At 36.5% G+C, this 24,463-nt stretch overlaps 1 protein-coding gene across 2 annotated transcripts in view; it reads left to right on the top strand.

Moving 5' to 3' along the window:
* Positions 1-24,463, top strand: part of LOC140159140 (heterogeneous nuclear ribonucleoprotein K-like) — a 210,819-nt gene that overhangs the window by 134,378 nt on the left and 51,978 nt on the right. The window contains exon 4 of one of the 2 annotated variants that reach the window (XM_072182498.1): positions 21,171-21,416. In XM_072182498.1, coding sequence (XP_072038599.1) covers positions 21,371-21,416 — 46 coding nt within the window. In that variant the 5' untranslated portion in view covers positions 21,171-21,370. The remainder of the gene's footprint in view (positions 1-21,170; positions 21,417-24,463) is intronic. The other variant, XM_072182499.1, reaches the window with a different exon arrangement.

The following is a 24,463-nucleotide window of genomic DNA, read 5'->3' on the forward strand; positions in this document are numbered from 1 at the left end:
GTATTGAAGTCTTCAGAGATACCAGTGACCCCCCCCAAAAAAAAATTCTGATAAAACTACGGACAATTGCGAGCCATAGAAAGCGTAGCGGCCGGAGTGCCTCACAGCCGGCGGTCCGTTTTAGATACAAAATTATAATTTTTTGGTAATTTTCCCAATTTTTAAAAAATCAACCACAAATGATTGTAGCACTTAGCTCTAGGTCCAGGGACACACCAAGTCCGATTTTTTTTTGAAACAATTAAAAAAGTCAGTTATTTTGTTGGAATTTGAAATAAAAATCCAAATAAATTCGGGAAAGTACCGTAGCATCTCTGCTTCAAAAATAGCCCAATTGGGTGACCAAATCAAAGGTTTAGTAACCCTGGGCAAATCGTCCCCATCTCGCCCCCTCTCCATCAAAAAAAAAAAAAAATAAGCTTCAGGCTAGGCTAAATGAAAGTTGACAATGATGTACAAACAGCGCAAAGTACATCCAACCTTTATCTTGATGTATTTCTAAATGTCTTTGGATCTCTCTAAAAGCTTTTCTAGTTTCATTTATTGCATCCAAAAATAGCAATACAATGTAGAGAAAGAGAAACAGTTTTCTAAAAGATTTTTTTTAAATGTATTTTTAGTCAAGTGAAACTACATCCGTATCAAGATATTCCCAATATGCAGTTTTCTGACTAACCAAAGGAAATCTTCAATTTAAGGGCTTGTATAGCGACTTTTTCACATATCTTTTGTGGGACCTGATAGCACAGAAATTGCATTTTAAATATGAGGAATGTCCTTCTTTTTTTTTAAATTTGCGATATAATAGACAAATATGGCAACTGATTAAAAATTGATATTTTTGAAATTTAACAGTCCTCAAAGTAAATTGTATGAATCTAATGTACTTAAAGTTTATGTAGCTGGGATGAAAAGCCATCTATCATATGCATATGAAAATTTTAACACAAGTATTGAAGATTTTTTTCTTTTGTGGAAAAAAATATATCTTCAATATGAAGGGTCAAAATTGTCAATTGATGATCGGCTCTTCATCTCAGCTACATACACTAGAAGTACATATCAGTAGATTTATAAATTCAAAGTATAATCAGTAGATTTATTAAGTTTACTTCGATGACTGTTAAATATCAGAAATATCATTTAATAATTTGTATTATATCGCATATTTCAAAAAATTAAAATTATTAGATATTATCAGGACATTCCAGGTATTCAGAATGCAATTCGATATGTCTGCTGTGCTCTCAGGTCCTGCCAAAATAATGTGCAAATGCTACTATCCGATCCCTTAACAACATAAACCAAATATATAACACATGATCAAAATAAAGAAATGATTTGCAGATTCACATCACAGATCTTTTACAAGAATCTTGACTAGAATGATTTCTTAAGTTGACAACAGAATTCTAGCATATAATATCAGCTATGTTGGTTGCATCTTCGATTGCACGAATGCAACAGTGTCGCTAGATATGAATCATGTTATATTAATGATAATACATAAAATGATAGATGGTGAGATTGAAGCGTGTCTCAACACAGAGACTAACGGTTGCCAAGCAGTGAGGCCCAAATTGAGATATTCCCGTTGATATCCATACACCCCCTGTGGAAGACATGACCTTAATCTTCCACACGGGGAGTGTGAATTTCAAATGCGGTTACCTGGATGGGTGACTCCATTTGAAATCTACACCCCCTGTGTGGGAGGTTAAGGTAATGCCTTCTATGGTGGGCGTGTGGATTTCAACTGGAAGAACAGATTGCGGGATAAAGCATAGAAATTCACCCAATGTTTCTCGCAACTATTGGTATCTATGGGGTTACGGATATAAGGAAAATTACATTGGCCGATGTCAAAAATGTGCCCAATTTTTTTCTTAACCATTTGGTTTCTATGGGACAGCAAATGGTCCAAAGTTGTGGTGAAAATGTCAAAAGGCACCCAATTGGGCTTGCATAGATGATGTGCAGATAGATGTCTCAAATATTAATAGTATCTTTCTCTTTTGTAAGTTTATCAGATAGGATTGAGAAATATGAAAAATTGCCATCAAAAATGTTTCGTTTTTATCCACTTATGCTCCTATTTCTGTGCTTTTGTGACTTGCAGATAATTTGTATGTTTTCTGAACATACTGTCAATATACAAAGCCATGCACTAGGTGTTCTCTTCATCAAGTTTTACACATTTGAACATGATAAAGGGGGAAAACACAATTCATCTTTATGATAATGTATTGTGCCTCTGTTAGTAGCATACGTTTGCAAGATATTTTGGAAAGTTCAACATTCTGAATTAGTATGACACATACATGAATATCGAATGTGAACTCTTATGATAAGATATAATGAGCTAAATCAATGTTACTAATTTATTTCTGGATTAAGTAGAACATGTTTAAGGTGCTGATTTGAAAAATAGCAAAAGGGCAGGGGGACATTATTAATGTTCGGACTTATGTGTAATTTATGACACACACAAAAAACACATTTAGCTTGAAAATAGAAATATCTTGCTTCCTGTTTGTTTAGGAAGTAAGACTTACTTCCTGTTCAATTTCTGGTGAAATTCAAAATTGCCACACCCATGTCACCATGTATTCAGCCCTCGAATTAAGGATCTGAAGGGGCACGGCAACTTTTTTAGGGCAAAATGATAATTGCCTTGGATTATCATTGAAAAGGCAAGGCAGCACAGCAGTTTGTAATATTTCAAGAGGGCATCATGGCAACTGTTGAAAATTTGAGAAGGGCACCAAGGCAATTTCACAAAAGTCAAGAAAACACACACAAACAGTCTGATACATGTAGATGATTTTATAATGAAGGGGCAGGGCTGGGGCACCGACGGCAACTTCATTAGAGGGCACGGCAAGTGACTACCTTGGGTAAAGGACATATTTTGAGGGCATTTCGGCAGTGGGGATGGGCACCCACGGCAAAATGCCATGGGTGCCGTGGGTTAATTCGAGGGCTGCATGTATTCTCATGGTTAATCAGTAAATATGAAACAAACTTGCATAGGTACATTTTAATGCGAAAATATAATTTCTAAGTTTGTTAAATAACAGTTGTGTTACAATAATGAGATTAAACCTTGAAGTGATACGTATTTGACACAAATTTGGCCAATTTTAAGCTTACCTGAAGATTTATTTTTTAAAGTGCAATGGACAGGTGTGTGAGAGACCAGATTTTAATCTGTTTCCAGATATTTTTTTTCAACTTCCAAATTTTTTCTACACTTGTTGTGTACAAAAGTATGTATGGTTTAAATAATTTCAGACTTTTTAGCTGTTCCAGACCCCCCGTTCGCCAAAACCAGATATTTTTTCAAAGACACACTCTAAGGCCTGAATGGACAACAAATAAAAAACGCAATAGAAGTAAAAAAAACCCACAATTTTCGGCACAATTTAATGTGATCTTGCAGAAGTTCAAGCCAAGCCAAATGGAAAGGAAGTTTGATAAATTGTCACATGAAAAAGGCTTTTGAAGATAGAATTGCCTAAAATTGATGTAACATTCTTGGAAAGCGAGCATATCTGATGTTGAAAGATGCTCTTTTGTTTTTCAAGCCAGTTGAAGTGTAATTTCTAAAGGCTGTCTGTGCATTATCACTTTTTGTGCCTATTTGTCTTGAAAAGCTTGTTTTCAAAGCATGAATAGCATTTAGATTTATCTTATTGCAATTTCAAATTTGCTTTTTTTCATAGATCTGCTTTCAAATGTTGCATGCATGAAACAGAATTTCAGATTTGAATTATGACGCAACATAATATGTCTAAGTGGGAATGTGAAGACCAAATCTTGCAACACACACGGATTGAATTGCGCGCAAACAGACTATATGGCGATCTAATTCTGCCATTGTTTCTGATTACATTTGAATCTTTTATAGGCAAATTTCGATTCCCAGCTCGCTTTGAGCGGCTACTGTGTGACTTCTGTACAGAATCATTGAATGAATCGCACTTGCAGCGAAATTAGTGAAATCTAAACTGGGGTTTATATTACACATCATGTAATCTATACCCTATCGCACGGGCACGAGCTTTTATGTCCAACTAGAACGCCTTTTGCCAAAAGCTAGACTTACGTTTTGTATTGCTAATATACCCCTGGATAATATTTTCGGGGACAAAGCGTCAATACGGGTTGGTAAAATGTCCACCGTGCAACACATCTTTCACCGCCGGTAGGAATTTTCATTAGGTAAGTAACAAAGGTACAACAGCAATGTTGTTGTTTTCTTTTTCTCTCTGCGATGAGAAGCGAAGGTTTTGCGTTTCAAAGTAGCGAGGGAAGCTGTGATGTTTAGATATTATAATAGTCATGGATGGTGTTACAGTGCTTCTGAATCAAACCCTCCTTGATTGTTGATTGCAGTGGACTTAATGCTCTGTATGCTCTGTAGGCTTCAACATAAAAAGTCCCAAGTTGTGAGATATTTTCTCAAAAGAGCTTTTTTAAGAACCGCAGAACCAATACTAGGCTTGTTTGTACTCATTTTATTGCATTTTTCATGCTGATTCCAAATATGGTCATGAAAATGTTAAATTCTGAAATATTTGAATTTAAAAAAAACCTAAAAAAACTTGTCATCTACAGTCAATACCTGCGTGGAGAGAGTTATGTGGATTGCAATATACCTGTCATTAATGAGTTGCAAGTCGTTAGAAAGAAAGAAATCTGTACAATTGATAACTTTAGTTGAATTCCATAGTCTTTGATCGAAACAAGTACATGTGCAAAGAGTGCTTAGTTTTGAACCAGGCGGCTTTATTGAATTACCGGACGGCTATTTTTTTCTATATGATACAGTCAATTGTAGGTTTATCAAAGAATCAGTTGCCATGGTAATTAGTCTCTTTATGAAAGGATTTGTTGAAAAAAACGTTGCTATCAAAGTGAGTGTGTATATCATCATGAGACTAAATGCTATTTGCACTAGTTTGCCGAAGAGAATTACAACAAACAAGGGTTTCTTGTACATAGTGATTATATTGCGATTTACCACCAAGCGTACAAGCTCAGGCCGTGCATTACGCTCCTGATCACTGCTATTAATGTAATGATAATAAAACAATAATTACGCTGAATGGATTCTCAATAATAAAAATCAGTGTGAGTCGCCTGATATTCTGAATTACCCTGTCAACTCATCATTGTCATGTAACATGACATGACTGACCTGCGTGGTAATTGGATGGCTGTCTCACTTCAATGCCCAGATATATTTGAACTAATATTATGCATTTATAAATGGTGTGCTCATAACTTACTAATAAAAGTGATTTGTGAGGATTGTATTTGAAATGATGATATTGATTGGATTTAAGATGACCATTTGCGAGCCAGTCTCATAAAACGTGTCCGCCGACCTAATTTTGAGATGAAGACCGGATACTTACCATAAAAAGCTGATCGTAATTGGACATTATTAGTGATATTGGTACGCAAAGCACTTACACACAAATATGTTGAATATAAAAAAGGATTGTTTAAATCAATAATTGCTCGTTGACTTTTATTAATCCCTATTCATGATGATGTAATGCAGAAATCCATTGTTTATATCTCACAATTGCGGGTGTACTTCATCAAAACAAGGACCGTGTAATGAAGGGACTGGAAACAGCTTATTGATAACTATTGTGGATTATCTTTTTTGACCTTCAATACCATGCAAGTTGTGCCAAGGACGCGATGTTCGATTTCTTTTTATTACATCTCGTTAATGCTTACTGCATTTTTTTAGTGACATATATGAAGACATCTTAGCTGTAAGTTGCGTTACTCTTCTGTTTAGTCTATACTTTGCTGTTTAAAAGGTCAATGCCTGACCATCGATTTGCTCACTGCATAAATAACATCAAAACAATTATGAGCGATGAGCCTGGCAAATCTTAAAGACCCCATAACTCAAACATAATGTAGACTATTCCATTCCACCATTAATCATTTGTTTGCATGTGACAACTTGAATTCATGAAGGTAGATAAAATACCGTCATCTCATTATTTTTTTAATGTCAAGCATGCGATAACGCTGATGAAACTTCAGCCAGGCACAAGTGACCTGGGGAAGGGGTCGCAGTAGATAGCTGGTTGGGCAATTTTTACTGGACAGGCAAGTAGTGAGGCCAGTGTAGCCAACAATCGGGCTTATGATACCCTGATCAGAACAGACTAAACCCGATGAGCCATGCGGAGAGCGGATGTTCAAAAAACGGGTCCTGCAGGGATTTGAACCAAGACCTCTCGCACCAATTAAAGGCTTTAACCATAAGACCTTAACCAATGTGCCATGCTGCTTCCATGGAGCAGCGTTACTCCTTTCGTGTGGATACTTAGTCTTTCATGAGGTTACTTAGTATTTGTTTAATTACATCTTCATGATTTTTGAGGTTATCTTTAGCTTTTGTAGCTGGTAATCAAATTCATATTCATTTTCTATGCACACTCTGTATATAATGTCATTTCATCTACAGTAGATAGCATTTGGTTGGCAGCTTTTTACCAACTTATTTTGTCGTCTTCAGTAGATAGCATTTGTCATCAATAGCAGATAGCATATAGCTGATAATGAAATTCATATTTAGAAATATTTGACATCTGTATATAACATTGTTTCATCTACAGTAGATATCATGTAGTTGGTAGCTTTTTACCAACTTGTTTTGTCGTCTTCAGTAGATAGCATTTGTCATCAATAGCAGATAGCATATAGCTGGTTATGAAATTCATATTTAGAAGTAATTGATTTCATGTGCACACTCTGTATATAACATTGTTTCATCTGCAGTAGATAGCATATGGTTGGTAGCTTTTGAGCAACTTTTGATTACTTTAGTAGATAGTATTTGTCATCAATAGCATATAAGATATAGCTGGTAATTCAATTCACATTTATGAGTGATTCGTTTCCTGTGCACACACTCTGTAGATAACATTGTTTCATCTGCAGTAGATAGCATTTGATAGGTAGCTTTTGAACAACTTGTTATGTCATCTTCAGTAGATAGCGTTTGTCATCAATAGCATATAGCTGATAATGAAATTCATATTTAGAAGTAATTAATTTCATATGCACACTCTGTATATAACATTGTTTCATCTGCAGTAGATAGCATATGGTTGGTAGCTTTTGAGCAACTTTTGTTTCCTTTAGTAGATAGTGTTTGTCATCAATAGCATATAAGATATAGCTGGTAATTCAATTCACATTTATGAGTGATTTGTTTCCTGTGCACACACTCTGTAGATAACATTGTTTCATCTGCAGTAGATAGCATTTGATAGGTAGCTTTTGAACAACTTGTTATGTCATCTTCAGTAGATAGCGTTTGTCATCAATAGCTTATAGCTGATAATGAAATTCATATTTAGAAATAATTGACATTCTGTAGGCCTATATAACATCATTTCCTCTACAGTAGATAGCATTTGGTTGGTAGCTTTTTGAGCAACTTGTTTTGTCATCTTCAGTAGATAGCATTTTGTCATCGATAGCAGATAGCACTATAACAGGGGTCGCGCTGATGCGCGTCTGGGCGTCAGGGACGCGTGGAACTGTTGTTGGGACGCAATAAAATTAACCTTAAGCTTACCTAATGCGTTAGACAAGAATATCTCAGACGCACAGAAAATCAGGCATGTAAAACCTTATGGACAGGGCACAAAACAAATGCCGATCATTTCAGACAAAATGTCAAAAATAAATGCTCCAAGAACTATATCAGATCGTTCACTCTGAATACCAATCTGTTGAAACATTGTGCAAGTCAAGGCTCTGCGAATGAAATAGTGTGACAATTGACTCCACTTGCATGCAAAGAATCTCTCCCTTGTATAAACTGTCAGTGGGGGATTCCCCGATCTTATCCCCGATCATGCATGCACAAATGTTTACTACTCTGGCGATGATAGTTTTATCAGGAGTTTTATACCATAGTAAATCATCATTTACCTAATTTTCATGTCATGCTAAGTAAAAATGGAGTTTCCTCAACACAAAAAAGTCAACTTTGTATTCTTTATTGATGGCAATATAGGATAACATAGCAGTGAATTAGCGGCATATGGTAAGATTTGGGGTGTTGAAATCTGCACCTTTTTACAATAAAAATACACATAAACGTAGTCACGTTGTGTGCTCATAATTTTTCAGAACTTTGCCAGTTTTGAAGGGTTTGATTCAGGTTTAGGAGGCGAAAGGTTAGAATTAGGGTTAGGACTACGTTTTCGATAATTAAGGGTTGGCGCTCTGACTAAATAAAAAGCTCCACTAACAATAACATTACATGATGAACAAATAGGACTGGATTGTAAAAAAAAAAACCCTGAACAAGGACTGGATTGTAAAAAACAACCCCTAGTTTTTGTGTTTGCACTCCCATATTTTGGATTTTCATGGAGTTCAGAGGTTGTGCAATTATGATGGGTAAAATTGGGAAGAATTTGATGGCCGCCAGATGGGGGGTCGGGCAATTTTTGGCAAGTCAAAAAGGAGGGGAGGGGCAAGTGCAAGTGATTTTGTGCACACATTCATGGGGCATGTTCAAAACTAAATGCTCGAAACAGACTTGAGAAATAGTAGGCCTATGGAAACTTTTACATTTTCCTGCTTTCGACGAATACAATTTTTAGCAGGCTGGGGTGCAAGAAATATTTACCTTTTTTTAGCCGTTTGGACATTTTACCCCCTGGGAGGCTCATAATTATTGCACAGCCCTTCGCTCGCTGTAATTTGTCCAGCATATCGTAACCTCTAATATTAGTGGGTGATGTTTCCAGAGTCGGACTCGGACCCCTTAAAATTCCCATTGGACCCCTTAAATTTGACTTTTGGAGGGCTGAATGAGTCCAACAAAAATCACTCGGACCCCTTAAATTTTGAAGCCAGCGCTACCCCTGCACTATAATAGCTGTCAATCAATTTCATAGTTATAAGTAATTTATTTCCTATGAACATAATCATCAATAGGTGATATTTCTCATCAATGGCAGGTCTATAGTTCATCTTCAGTAGAATGCATAATGGTAGATCTACAGTCCCCGAAATATGTCTTGAAACATTAAAGCGTCTTTAGGGGAAAATAAGTCCCCCCACTCCCCCGTGCAATGTTGAAACGTGCACATGTGTTCAGCGTGTCTCCAAAGTGTCGCAACATTGAATGATGGGGGGTGGAGAAGGGAAAAGTGTTAATTGATGGCCCAGCTTTCTTCTAATTCCAAATATTCAAAATTTTTATCCACATTAAAAATACACTTTTGATTTCATTCAAGATGCCTAAAGCGTTTCAAGGACATATTTCGGGGATTGTAGGTTTTTGACATATTATCATATTGCAATTTTTTTTCCATTTTAGTGATCATCGACTCCTGTGCAACTTTTTCACCATAAATTAGGATATTCCAGCTGAAATCCAAACACACCCTACGGACAACATGACCTTTATGTTACACTCAGGGGGTGTTGATTTTAAATGGAGATGCCCATTCAAGGCTTGAATTTTACGCACAAAGGCTGGATCTCAAAAATGATGTACAGAAATATAACCCCTTATACAGGGCTATATCACAGAATGCACAATTCTGCCCAAATTTTGCCATTTCCTGCTCAACTAGTTGGCCTACAGCTGCATGGCTTTTAACCCCATGAGAACTAGTGCCTATTGATCAAAATTAAGTTTTCATTATCAATTGGACCAATCAGCAACATTGTTAGAATAATATTTCACCACGCAAAAAATTGGGGTGAATTATTTGCAAAGCTCCATTCTGATTGGTGATTAAAACGAAGATATCATGTAATTGACCAATGAGCGGTAATGTTAGATCGGCAGGTAGTGCTCAGGGGGTTAAAACACATGTGCACATCAGAGATGAGAGTTTCAGGAAATTGTCTGATTTCAGGAAATGAAATCTTGTTTCAGGAAATGCATCTTTATAAAAGGTTGATTTTCCTTTGGTACTTCAAAACAAAAAAGGTGTGTGTAGTCACGAAAAGTTAATACACACCACACACCCACCTCACCAATTTGTCTCTATCTGTCCCAGGACACCACACATATTCTTGAAAAATAGTGGTATGTTAAATGTCTCCAGAATAATGGTTCTGAGGGCGTGTGGGTTTCTGTGGGTGGGGAGGTGAATTAGTCGTTGGGACAAATTGTTTAATTAAAAATATCTGATATCAAAAATTCATTACTTCAAGGCATGATGTTTGCAAGGTATCATGGGTATGTGTTAGATAAAAAAAAATTAAAAAAATCGGCATTTAGATAGCGCCTTTTCCCAGATCTCGGAGGGTTCAAAGCGCTGTAAATTCGCTGCCATGATGAATCATCACAATCAGATTGCATCACCTTGTTGCTGCTGAATCTGGTGCAAACCTATCCGCAATTGTAACATCCACCAATTATATGTGCAGCTCCCCAAATTCCATTGGGTGAAGGAAGTTTTTGATAACCAAACAACTAATCACTGATTTTCAAGAAGCAGGAGGAAACCAGAGATCCCGGAGAAAACCTGCGAGAGCAAGCATGGAATTGGGATAAACCAAGTGCACATTAGTCCTTGGGCCGCACCGGGGCTTGAACTCAGGACCTCAGTGGTGCAAGGTGGGGGAGCAACTGCTGCGCCAATGTGCTCTCCCAGATCATTAGAATCATGTAAAAATCAGAATTAGGTCAAAACTTGAGGGTGTCCTCAGCAAATGTTACAATATGGCTTTAAAATTTTGAAAAATATCTAGACCTCAAAGGTGTAGTAGAATCAACACACAGGCACGAAAATAGAGATATTGATGTCTTTCTTCTTATCTAATACCCATACCAGTCATCATCACCAAAGTGCTTGATTGAAATATGGTAGAAATTCTCTCACATCATGTGACAAAAGACTCTGCTCAATGAATCAGCATTGTGATTTTTTTTCAAGCAATCTACTACCAGGGACCTTGAAATTGGTATAAAAAAATCATCTTGATGGGTTAACCTTTTATCCGCTATAGTAGTTTCAATTTTACAATTTTAAAGATCACAGTGAGCCGTAATGATCTCATGTCCAGTTACAAAGCTCAGTAACCCTCATTAAACAAGCCAAGCTCAAATTTTGACCTCAAGTTGTGGAACATGAGGTTTTGTAACCAACACATGCAAAGGTCATTATTTGAATGTAGAAGCATATTGTAGATAACGAACTGTGTCCTAGAGATTGTTATGTTTGAGATCCTAGTGTGTGTAAAGGTCATTCTTTGTGTGTAGATGCATATTGGGGTTAAGGAACTGTGTCCTAGAGATTGTCATGTTTGAGATCCTAGTGTGTGTTAAGGTCATTCTTTGTGTTTAGAAGCATATTGGGGTTAAGGTACTGTGTCCTAGAGATTGTCATGTTTGAGATCCTAGTGTGTGTTAAGGTCATTCTTTGTGTGTAGATGCATATTGGGGTTAAGGTACTGTGTCCTAGAGATTGTCATGTTTGAGATCCTAGTGTGTGTTAAGGTCATTCTTTGTGTTTAGAAGCATATTGGGGTTAAGGTACTGTGTCCTAGAGATTGTCATGTTTGAGATCCTAGTGTGTGTTAAGGTCATTCTTTGTGTGTAGAAGCATATTGGGGTTAAGGTACTGTGTCCTAGAGATTGTCATGTTTAGATCCTAGTGTGTAAAGGTCATTCGTTCAGTGTAGAAGCATATTGGGGTTAAGGAACTGTGTCCTAAAGATTGTCATGTTTGAGATCCTAAAGTGTAAAAGTTTCAAAGATGAAGGTAACTTCTTGTTGATTTGAAAATAAATGGGCTATTCCAGTTAAAATCCATACACCCCTGTGGAAAACATAATCTCCATTTGAAATATACACCCCCCTCCATGGGGGGGGGGACAAATGGAATAACCCCAATGTGTACTTATTGAGATATAAACAACCCAGAAAATCTTCACCTTAAAAGCTGTACTGTCTAGAAATTGTAAAGAAATTGAAACTGAAATTCAATACCAAAAATAAAAATTTTAAAGATTAAAATCTAGCATCTAGTGGCATAAAAATCAATGCATACATTAATATGTTAAGAGATGACAGATTTTTCAATTTGTGTAACAATGCATACAGGCGACAGTGACGCTGATACAAATATATAAATACATTTGATATAGAAAGAAGACAGAGATTTCACTGATAATTTCACAGGTATTATTTGCAGTGTGTTAAATATGTATGCTTCTTTGCATAAATGCCAGTGAGGTAGAATCAAAGAGTAGCGACTCCATCATGTTTCACTCTAGGAGGGCAAAAAGTGATAATTTTGCTATGCGCCTGACAAACTTCGATTCAAAGTATGTGCTTGTTTACATTCTGCATGTAACGCTTTGTGCCAAAAAAAAGCACGCTAAGACAACACAAAAAACACACCAAAAAACTGTTCTGCAAGCCCAGAATTTGCGTTTTGGAGATTTTTTTTAAAACTTTAATAAATCATGTAAAATCAGCCAGTTTGGGGCCAAAATTTATTAATTTTGGAATTTTGGCTGAACATTTTTACAAAATACCTTTGCAGATTGTTTTCATATTTATTAGATTTTGGTGAAATTTTAGCCTCCAGAAAAAGAAAAAAAACCGCCCGATCGACCGACCGACCCTATGGGTATTTTTTTCGTCACCTAAGTGCTGAATGCACACACTTTTTAATGCTTAAGCTTAAAATGCAAATTATAGTTCGATTTTAGGCTCTTGTCAAAAAATGCTGGAAATACATTATTTGCCCTCCCTTAGTAACAAACCAAAATGACTGATTGACCATAGCATTAGGCATGGGGTAATTTTGAGTGGGTATTCTTTTGAGTCTATAATCTTTTGGATAAATGCACATAGAGATACAAAGTAAAACATATTTAATATGCAATAAAACATTAAGAGCGCTGATGTAGTGCACTAAATTAAAATGTTACTCTGTATGTTGCTTCTCAAGATGATGTAGATGTGAATTTAGATAAATATGAGTTATCAATGGAATTCATCTGTAATGAAACATGGGTAAAGTGAGCACTTTGTTCAATATGATCAAATGTGTGTTGCTTTTAGAGTTAGAAAGAAAATGTTTTTGCCCTCAAGAAGGGTGTCTAATATCAAATAAGAGTGCTAGTTTACATTATGCATTTCCTTGATTTCTGTAATTTTGCTACTTTCATTTGTCGTTCATAGAAAAACATTTGATTTGGAGATGCATTTACTGATGACCTTTTAGATCTGTTGTTATCATCTTAGTAGTTTATATTCAGTGGCAAGTGAGTCACCCATTAGTAAAATCAACTTACATTCTGTGCATCATAAAAGGGTATGACATAAAGGATTATATTAAAAACATGGATTCATCCATGAAATGATGTAAACTCTTCACAAAAAGGAACGCAGCTGTTATAAATACGCCTATAGCTTCAAATTCATCATGTTCGCAATAAATGTAACGCAGAAAAAACAATTATTTATTTATGTGCATTTTGATACCCCACTTGTTCAGTGTTGTTCAATATTAACAACACATTAGTGCTTTTGAAATAAAATACCCAAATTTTTAAGGTTGTATTTTACAGCGATCAATGGTTATTACGCAAGCATTGTGGCATGTAAACCCCACCATTCGCGTTGAATTCAAATCGCTCCAATTTACTGCAACTTTTCAATTCTGTGTTTTCCTTTAGAAACCCGACTACATTGTATGTTGATAATATTGAACGACAGTGGATGTATGGGTTACCAAGATGCATCATTCTTTCTATGTTAAATTATTGTGAATATAATGATTAGGCAAAAAAAAAAAAGTTTGTTTCCTGTAGCGCACATATTTAGTTTTTGACGGCTTATTGTGCGCATTTTTTTTTTTTTTTCACTTACAAAAAAAAAAAAAAGAAGAAAAACCCAGAAAATTCGCAAAAAAATAATATAAAACACTACTGGAGTAACCATTTACACATTACACAACAAACGAGCATAGTGAAAAACTACTGCAGGTTGAAAGGGGGCCATAAATATTCTTGAATATGAAGAAATATGATTTTTTTTGTTTGTGTGTGTCGGAGAGACCCACTGTAACTTCCCATTCCAATTTGCAGCAAAAAAGGGTTGTTGTTTTTAATTTGAAGACATGGATGATAAAAAAACTATAAATAAAAAACGCATTTCGCATTTGACTTTTTTGACCTGCTACAGGAAACAAACATGTTTTTTTTTTTTTGCCTTAGTTCTGAAGCTATAGGGGTATTTATAACGGCTGTGTTACTTTTTATGAGGGCTTTACATTAGTAGGAATGGTGACGGTGTGACAAGAAATTATAGTGTTTGGGTGTTACGTCTGTACCCTTAACAAGTTGTCAGTGGCGTCGATTTCTTTTTGACATGGGGGGGGGGATGGGGTTGGAAAAAAATCTAAAAGTATAGTGAATCCAGCACCTTTTGGCGACAAAATAAGTTTCTGGTACAAATGCGCGTGAAGCGTGCGAAAAATTTTTGCTATTTTGAAGCTAAACTGATGAAATATGGTGCAAAAGTGGAGCGTGCGAAAATATGCACTTTTGGGGCTGAAATGGGCAAATAATGAGGTTAATTTGGTCAGAACCCATATTCAGGTGTCAACATTGGGGGGATGATTGTATGGACCATTCCCCCCCCCCGGATCTACGCCTATGCAAGTTGTGCTGTGCCTATCCTATTGAAATGAATTGAGGGTGATTGACCATCAATTTCATTCAGGAGCATGTTTGAAAGAAAAGGCACACAGCTCCGTCACTTTACATTATTATGTAATGACTCCTCCGTTGATGTTCATCTTTGATAAAATAATAGTCAAGAATTATTTTTACAGACTGTGATTTAATTTCAAAACAGCAGGGGCATGTTTGAAAATAGGCACACAGCTCCGTTACTTTACATTACAATGGAATGACTCCTCAGTTGATTTTCAAAACATGTTGTTTGTATTATGCCTTGTTACCGATTTTAAATTTTTTTTTAAATGCGACTGCATATTTTTCATAATTGACCAACTAAGCCCTCAAATAATAAGCCCTCGAAAAATATGACTTAGGAGAGGGGACAAACTAATATGTGAATGCATCATGTGGGTTTAATATTGAGTGGTTTAGCGAAATAGTACTATTAGTTCCTGTTATCGATATCATAAATCCAAGAGTGCCGCATTTTCACCTGCAGTCTGCTATTCCTACCGAGACAGGAAACCCTGTACTACAAAGTACAAGCCAATTTACCATTATCTCTAGCTCCCTTACTTATCCGCTCGGTGATATTTGCTGCCGTATCCCAAGCGAGGACTCCTACTAAGCTAGCTGAAGGTCACCCGCTGGGGTCACGCTTAAACGTATAAAATTGCAGCTAAGCGCTGAAAAATTGCCGTCAATAAAACGGTGTGTAATATTTTATGTAAAAATGATACAGAGAGAAGTGTGTACTGGTAACTGGAGAGATGATGTTTGCGCTATGTAAATAAGAACGAGAAAGTATAGCGGGTTTTACTTGTTAACCAGCATCCCTAGGGTGTGGTTTTCATAAAGTGTTTTGTGTGCGAGCCATAGGCTTCAACATAAAAAAATTTAAGATATTGAGATATTTTCTCAAAATATCAAGAGCTCTCTCAAGTACTGAACTAATACTAGGCTTGTTTGTACTCATTTTAATGCATTTTTCATGATGATTCCAAATATGGTCATGAACATGTACAATTCTGAAGTTTTTAAATTTTGTAGGAAATTGTTATCTGCTAAACCACTACTTCCTATTATTTAGTAATAAATCTTATTGTAAGTAAAATACTTCATTCAAATACACATCAAACTTTTTTTGTATCGAAAAATAGTTTTTTCTCCTTTGTTTTATTGAGAACTCTTACCCTTTTTGTTTATTGAAATCTTGTAATTTGTAACTTAGCGCTTTCTCAAATTGACTGACCAGTTCCTGAACATTATCTTAACAGCGCCATCTACGCAATCTCCAACAGGAAATTCGTCGTAAATATCATATCTGTCTCAATGTTTTTAAATGTTTTTAAATGTCTGGGGGGCTGGTACACCCCATCCTGTGCAATAGCTGTCTTCTGAAAATGTCAAATTTGAAAAGGCCTATTTATATCTGTTTCTGTAAACGGTCGCATCTTCCCTATCAAGAAGGATTTGCCTCCAACAAATGGATACAAGTCAGCAATAGCTAATCTCAAGAAAATAGGGATACTCGATTTGTCTAAGTAGGACCTGTTTTTTCTTAGTTACCAGACCATCTACTCAAACTCTGATCGCTCAAGAAAGATTAACTGCGAAAGTCCACCTTGCATTGAAACCATGGGCGTCAATCCTGGGGGAGGATGGGGGGGGGGAACAGGGAATATGACCCCTCCCCCCCACCTTGCGCAAAATGACCCATTTTGTGTTCTTTTCAGCTACTTTTTAAACAATTTTGCCGGGTGTACCCCACATTTCAAGCTAGATTAGCGCTAATGATTGAAACTACATGGACTTGCATAATTGAAACTTACTTCTTAGATTACCAGTACCTGAAAATGGTAAAACAACCAATTTACACAATTTTTTTCTCAGCAAAACTTTTTTTTAGATAAGTAATGCAAGAAATAATCATGCATCCATGTGTCATTTCATCACAAAAAACGTGTAATTTCATCACGAAAAACGTGTAATTTCATCACACACAAAAAAAATAATCATGCATCCATGCAACATTTCATCACGAAAAAAGTATGAAAAACACATTTTTTTCAATGTGACTTAACCCCCTTTAGATCTAGGGTCCTCAATAGCACATTGCAATAGGAAATCAGTGATCTGAATCTGCAATTCATTGTTTTGCATGCAATGACACCCTTATTATGCAATAAGAAAAACTTAAAACGACCTGTGGTTTTATCCGTGGCAGATAACAACATGCAGATATTTTATTTGAGGCAAATATGCACATGCATGCACATGTGCGTACACCCTTGGACCGTCGATGTCAGGATTTTTTTTTAAATCAATATATTGGCCACTTGATATCGATAAATCGGTCTCCCTTCCAATTTTACTATTATCTTCTACATTTATCCATAACATGATAACCATCTGCTATAAGTTCATCACTCAAGTTATTTCATTCATTGCTGGTATAGAAATCCTTTCTCTTTGGAACCCCAATAGTATGATATCATCACTTGATGATCTAAGATAATTGCTCACTTTCAGTCCTTTTTCCAGATTTTTCTATACTTTTTTTTTTATTATCAGCAACTTGGATATATCGATTATCTTCAGAAGGTGATATTGGCAATATCAATATTATTGGATAGTTGATTTATTGATTATTATCGATATATCAACGGTCCTTAGTACACCCCCCCCCCCACACACACACTCATACCCCGGTACGCATAATGATTCCATAATGGCAGATAACAACATAATTATATTATATAAGCGCATATAGATATTGATTTCATGCAATGGGCTATTCCTGTTGAAATCCATACACCCCCTATGGACGACATAACAAGGAGTGCAAATTTCCAATGGAGTCGCCCATTCAGGTATCTATCTACACCCCTGTGTGGGAGATTAAGGGAATGTCTTCCACATAGAGGGTGTGTGGATTTCAATTGGAACTGTCCAATACGCAAAGTGTTTAATCTGGTGCAAGGAAAAGTTTGGACATGTTGGACGGTTGTTTTCATTGTCAGTCCGAACTGAGCGAGTACCAGAGCTCCTAGGCAACGGTAAGCCGGCGATGATGTGGTGAAGGAGGAGATATTGGTGGTGTATATGCAGTATTGTTTATTCAGTCTCTCATTCCTATCTAGTCAAGTTGTCGGATGATGGGATATTGCTCCCACTTCAGTAACTGGTGCATCCGATGAGATTCTAGATGCTATTTACGAAGAGATGCATAAAAAAAGGTCTGAAGATGGTTTTTTTTGTTGCAAATTCCAGTTTTTATCTAGAAAGTGTAAATTATGTTGATAGTATTTCAAGATTTCTAAATTTGTCATTGAATGTTTATCATACCACTTTTGTGTTATATAAACATGTGTATTTCCAAATTATATAACAATTTTTATTTTTTAAGTGCAACTTGTGTTTTCAAACTATTTCAAGATTTCTTAATATTATTGTGTGTCTTGAGTTGTTTGTCATGCCACTTATGCGTAAATGTATAAACAAATATCTGAACCAAAAGTAGTTTGTACTTGAAATTAGTTCCTTTTTGTCAATAGTGTTCTGTAAAATATGGTTAACCCCCTTGACACTACTGGTCATCTAACAGCATTTCTGATTGGTTGATAACTTGAAATGCTCATTGCAATTGCCAATTATGACTAAGCTTTAAACGGTTTATGGTAAAACTTGCATTTGCAGATGATCTTATTAATACCCTCCTTGATTGGTTCAAAATTGAACACAATATTCATTTTGGCCAATCGGCAGGTAGTTTTCAAGAGGTTAAGAACAAATTCAAGGGAAGTGAAACTTACTGGATACAAGTTGAATTAGCTTGGTGCTCCTTAAAAGGAGAGATTTATGACAAACCAAACCAATGGCTGGCTGCCTTATGGAAATTAAATTATTAATGATTTGCAATATTCTCTGCAAAATGGAAAAAAAATAAAAACAAACTATATTACTTGTTGTTTGTGTCAAGATTCGCAAGTTCAAAAATATGATTTTTTTTGTCCCTTTCGCTATTCATTCATTCATTCATTATTTATATATTTATTTATCTAGCAACTTTAGAATTTATTTATTTTGTTTATTCATCTATTTCATGATTTAGCATGTTTAGTTCTTTATCTATGAGTATTACCCTTTGTTTTTTCTCTGTTTTTTAATTTTTTGGTATTCACATATTTATTGAAAATTCACTTATTCTCAATGTCTGCTGAATCATGATGGTATCCATCTGTATATAATCATTATTAAAAATGAAATAAATTTACTAATTTCGCTGAATATGGTCTGTAAAGGTCTGTGACTTAAATAATAAAAAAAAAACTCATTATTGGCGTTTCAATTAAGAACAAATTTGTATATTGTCAAATGATTTTGAGTCATGCAAACAATACAGGGTCAATTAGTGTTATTATTATGGGGTATTTAATTAGTAGAAGAAATGGCCCTGAGAATTATATTTGAAGTCATTGTGAATTTTGAAAAAAATTGAGTTAAAATAGTTGTTTCCAATGGCATATGCAAAGCCATAGTCAGAGGGTGGAGGTGCGCCCCAAAATACCAATGAACAAAAATGTCTGGGGTGGTTTTTTTTCCGTAAAAACATTAAAAATTTGCCCTTTTTAAAGGAAAAATTAGCAAAAAGTCCACTTTTGGGTAAAAACATTGAAAACAGCTCTTCGAAGAAAGAAAAATTTCACTCTTTAAGGACCAATTTTTAGGACCCCACACACCCCTCCCCCATAAATTATGGCTACAGGCCCGAGTGTATGTACCCAAAAATGTTCTTCAATGGATGGATGTACGAAACATCAAGGGATTTGTTCCAGAAGGTCCTATCTGCAATAGCTTTCTGCATTCTATATTGTACAGAATCTAAAAATATGGCACCTGACAAATAATTTCAGATAGGGTATTCTTTCCCTAAACCCGTGTGTATTTTTAGCATTAAATATTATGTGTGTAGGAGAAAAAGTAGAATATCAGGGGTTTATAGCAAGAAAGCCCTATCTGCAATAGCTGCCAGGTGTCATACTTTTATTTTTTGTACAATATAGAATGCAGTAATTAACAAAATGTCTATATAGGGCAGCTATTTCAGGTAGGTCTTTCTTGCCCCAAACCCTTGGAATATAGTAAGAATGAAAATCTATGACATACTTGATAATGTTCGGTTAGGTAGGACATACACAAGGGAACAATTACAGAATGTGCACAATTGGCGCTACAAATATATTACGGCTTGAGTTCCTTAAAATAGACCATCCAAAATAGCCTGTTTTGTTCCTTAGGCGTGCATTTGGTGGTTGGGTGGTTAATTGTGTGCATATTGCGTTGCTATTTCCACCTTCGGGGTTGTGATTGTATTCAGACCCGTCTTAGGTTTACCGGTTGCAGCAAATGACTGCTGCGACTTGCTCCTGACACAATTATCAGGAGCAAGGGTAGTGGAAGTCAATTCAATACTGAATACAATTTGTAAAAAAAAAATAGCCGTTTGTTATGCCAAAGGGAGAATTTTTGTGTGATTTGTTTACTTGTTATACTCAAATTTAATATAAATTTAGAGAATTGCAACATTTTTGCTTTCTTTTGATCACACTCCTGTTTTTGTGTGTGATAAATAGGTGTCATATGTAAGAAAATGCCACAGTTTGTATTATGTATATTTTAGTTGGTGACCAAGCATCTCGATTTCTTTACATTCGTGCCTGAAGCAGTAAGCAAATAGCGTGACATTGAAACTGGTGGTAGTGGTATAACAAGTAAGGCCATTTCAATGGCATTGCAACTCACTATTTGATACCATTGGGCTATTCCAGTTGCAATCCATCACCCCCTATGGAAGACATGACCTTAATCTTCCACACAGTGAGTGTGAATTACTGAATGGGTGACTCCATTTGAAATCTACACCCCCTGTATGGGAGATTTAAGGTCATGTCTTCCATAGGGAGTGATGGATTACAACTGCAACAGCCCATTATACCCAAACCAGTCAACCAAGCAAGTCACCCACCAGTGTGTACGGCATGCCTGGACATACATGTATGTGGTATTGGTGTAACACACAAGCTTGTCTGTTTCCTTTTATTATATAGTCCATATCGTTTTTATTTTAGCTTTTAAAAATTTGTTTGTGGTGCGTGAGTGTGTACATGGTTCTTTTACTACTACGGCACCACCAAATCAAAAGCGTGCACGTTTGTTGCCTGCATTGTGTTCCATCATAATTGCACTATTTGCCCTGCTCAGTCAAGCTTGTCGTAGCCATTTTCATAATGTCATGGGCAATATTGCGTGTGTGCATAGGAAGAAGTACGGCTTTGGTATATAGCCCTTTGGGCGCATCAGCGCCGCTGATTGGCTGCTAGGCAGCCTGGGCTGCCCTGGTCTCTTCTGTCATGCATCTCCCCCATTAATGGCATTATTTATTATTCCAGGCTTTCCACCTGCCTGTGCTGAAGCGGCGTGCTGCTATTGGATGATTGCTGCCCCCATATATACTCAACACTCTGTCTGTCACTCCTCAGTTTATCAGCCCAGCTTCGACGGATTTACAGCTTTGTGAAGGAGGGAGAGGAAAAAAAAATTGGATGCAAGTGCACGTTGTCGCTCATCAGTTTACTACTTTACTACTACTATGAGCATTGAGGCAAAATTGCAGTATATGGCGGATTCTGGAGAAGGTAAGCTACTCCTACACTGTGCATCACTTTTTTACACTCTGTATAGTGTATTTTCTCTTTCTATATCTCTGCACCGTAATAAAATATAATGTACATGTTGTATGCTGTCATTTGATATGTGAAAACCATATTGGTGGGTGAACGAATCTTGCTATGCCGGCCGGCTACTTTAACCCATTGACTAATATGCTACAGTGGATTGGCGGTTCCATACTGCTGTGATTGGATTTTTACTCTGTCCATCCAAGCAATAGACGGGAATAGGCTTGCATTTAAAGCCTCTCATATGACCAATACAACAGTACAGCTGTGTCAACGCTAACTACATGTCTCACCCTTTACTATATCTCTGCACTCACCTCCAAGTATATGGCATTAGCACAGTGCAGCGTGCTACTACTATAACTACACACTCAAGAGATGACATTTTTTTTCCTAGCCAAGCCTGGCTACGATGTATATAATGAAAGCAAGCTGAGGCTATGCTTGTTATTTGCACTATGAATGAATCACTATACGACGGGATTTTGTAGAGCCTTGTTAGAGGTGCAATAGCGCATTTGAGTAGTAATAAGGTGTAGGACTACATTGGTGAGTGCTCTCAGCTGGAGAGAAGAGGGTGGTTGCTGCAGATTTGGGTTAATGTGTAGCTAAACCATTAAGAATTGACGTGTAACTGTAGATGGCTGGATGGGGAAGGGTAGAAAAATTGTTTCTAGTGATAAAAAAAATATATGTGCATATTAATTGATATTTCATACATGTACTAGTAAATTATATTTTAAAATCATACAGAGCCAAATTTTCATAATCTGAAGAGCACTCGCTAAAATAATTGTTATAATCTTACAATAACTCTCTAAAATCATTGTTATAGTCTTAAAATTACGCTCGAAAATCTGAATTTATTTGTGTTTGTAAAGAATTAAAAAAAATATTGTAATATTATATTTTACAACTAAATCAAGCTTACGAAATTTTGTTGGAATTGGTTTTATTTGGCTCTTGGATCATTCAAAAATCAATGACCAAGCACAAAATTTAGGTTATCACATGAAAAAAAATTCATATGCAGGCCAAGCTGTGGTTAATGTACTGTAGAATGTAATTTGGGTATTATTAGATAAGAAATTTATGCGATGAAAATACCAGCGTGGAAACGCATGGCCTTCGCCAATTTTGCGATCATCAAATTATGCCTGGGAACCGGTAACATGCCGTGTACCTCTTTCTCTCCGTCACTGTTGCTAAACTTAATCCTGTCAATACTAGTCACCTCCAATTTGCATGCACCGGGTGATGTTTCTATATGACGGCGATGTATTCCATGGGGCCCGGGGATTAGGGGAGATGTAGCGGGGGATCAGTGCGTGTATCAAGCGTCTTACCGATCCCAGGTGGTCAGGCAAAAACAACCGTGCAAAAGCTCCTTATAAAAAGAAATCTGCAACGGCAAGGCCGACAAATAATATGCAACGTAAAATCCAGAAAGTTGTGATAACATCGTTTTTCCTCGATTTCCCTAGTGAGGTTTCAGATATGATATATGTATGCACACAAGCAAAAGCTTATGTTGGAAGCAGAGCACCGTTAAAGCGAATGGTATGAGCGAGAAAAACATTACAATATTTTGCCTTGAGCAGAGATTATATGTGCGATATTCATACAGTACTATCTTCATGCATACCTGTCTCTCAGAAATCTATGAAATTGTATTCAATTCAACTTGAGCACTCTGCATACATATACCAGACACTTAAGCTTACTTATACAGTGCCGTGTACGTGTGTTTGCATATGATGCAATACTTCAGGTATTTACAGCTAAACAAGTCTTTAAAACGGCTTTAAAATTTGTCAAATTGTAGCTTCGAGATATTTTCTTAGAGCGTGATGTTGTCAAATTGCGTTGGACGTCCATTTGGCACACACAGGTGGACATTCATATATGTAGGAACTAAAAACCCAGGCATTCATGCATGACTGGCAAAAAAATTCTTAGGGCTACTACTATCTTCAGTAGACAGCACACCTGATCCTCGCCTTATTGATGCACACGTGGCAGCACTACTGAGTTCTATACTATACCCCCAGCTCATGCATTATTCATGTATTATGCTAATGAGAGGGATGGGCTGCCATACCCTGTAGCAAGGATCTGTGGAGTTGTATTGCCATAGTAACCAGTATAGCTGAAATGGGAATCTTCTAGTAGTGATAAATTTTCCTTAAACACAGTCAGCGAGTCACACATGCATTCTCTATTGCATCTCTGTGTTACGCTGAAATGTAATAACGTACATTTGGCTTGATCATCTTTCTGCATCGGTGGTGGATTTATAGTATTATCATTTTTTATTTTTCAATTTTTTTCTAATCTTCTCTAGTCCGCTAAGACTATACCTTGATGATTTGTAGAAAAAGCATACCGTATCAAGCAGTTCCACTATGGTTTTATTTCCCATATTGATTACCTGAGCCTCCCACGCTGCTGATGTCATTGAGTTCTGGCTGGGATGATTTTTTTATCCGTCTCACTCTCTCTGGCTCTCTTTTGTGTTTTAAACAAAAAAAATAAAGGGGGAGTGTAATAAAAGGCATGGCATTCAGGAATCTAGGCATTATACCTAGCGGTCACAGGCAGGGAAGATATCTTACACATCCCACAATGCATTTTTTCCATTTCAAATTTCTGAACAGATTTGCTATCTAGTGCAACATGGATCGATAGTGACAAAAGTACCTCAATGAACAGAGCACATCCAGATCTTGCAAAATGTGTTTATTTCTTGACTATCAGCCCATGTTTAGCCAGTCTAAATTTTCAACATGAAAACAAAGGGAACTTATTTGCCATAATGAGGTGATGCGTCATGTTGCAAAGGATTCTGGGAAGGGTAAGATGTCTTCTCCGGGTCACAGGCACATTCTCGTTTTACTTCAAGACAGGAACTGTTTACCTGTAAATTCACGGTGTATATCGCGCACGCACGTTGCAACCGCTTATATTTCATTGCCGACACTGGGTATCATGTTGCGTTTTAATAT

The sequence above is a fragment of the Amphiura filiformis genome, chromosome 8, assembly GCF_039555335.1.
Source record: "Amphiura filiformis chromosome 8, Afil_fr2py, whole genome shotgun sequence".
NCBI lineage: Eukaryota > Metazoa > Echinodermata > Ophiuroidea > Amphilepidida > Amphiuridae > Amphiura > Amphiura filiformis.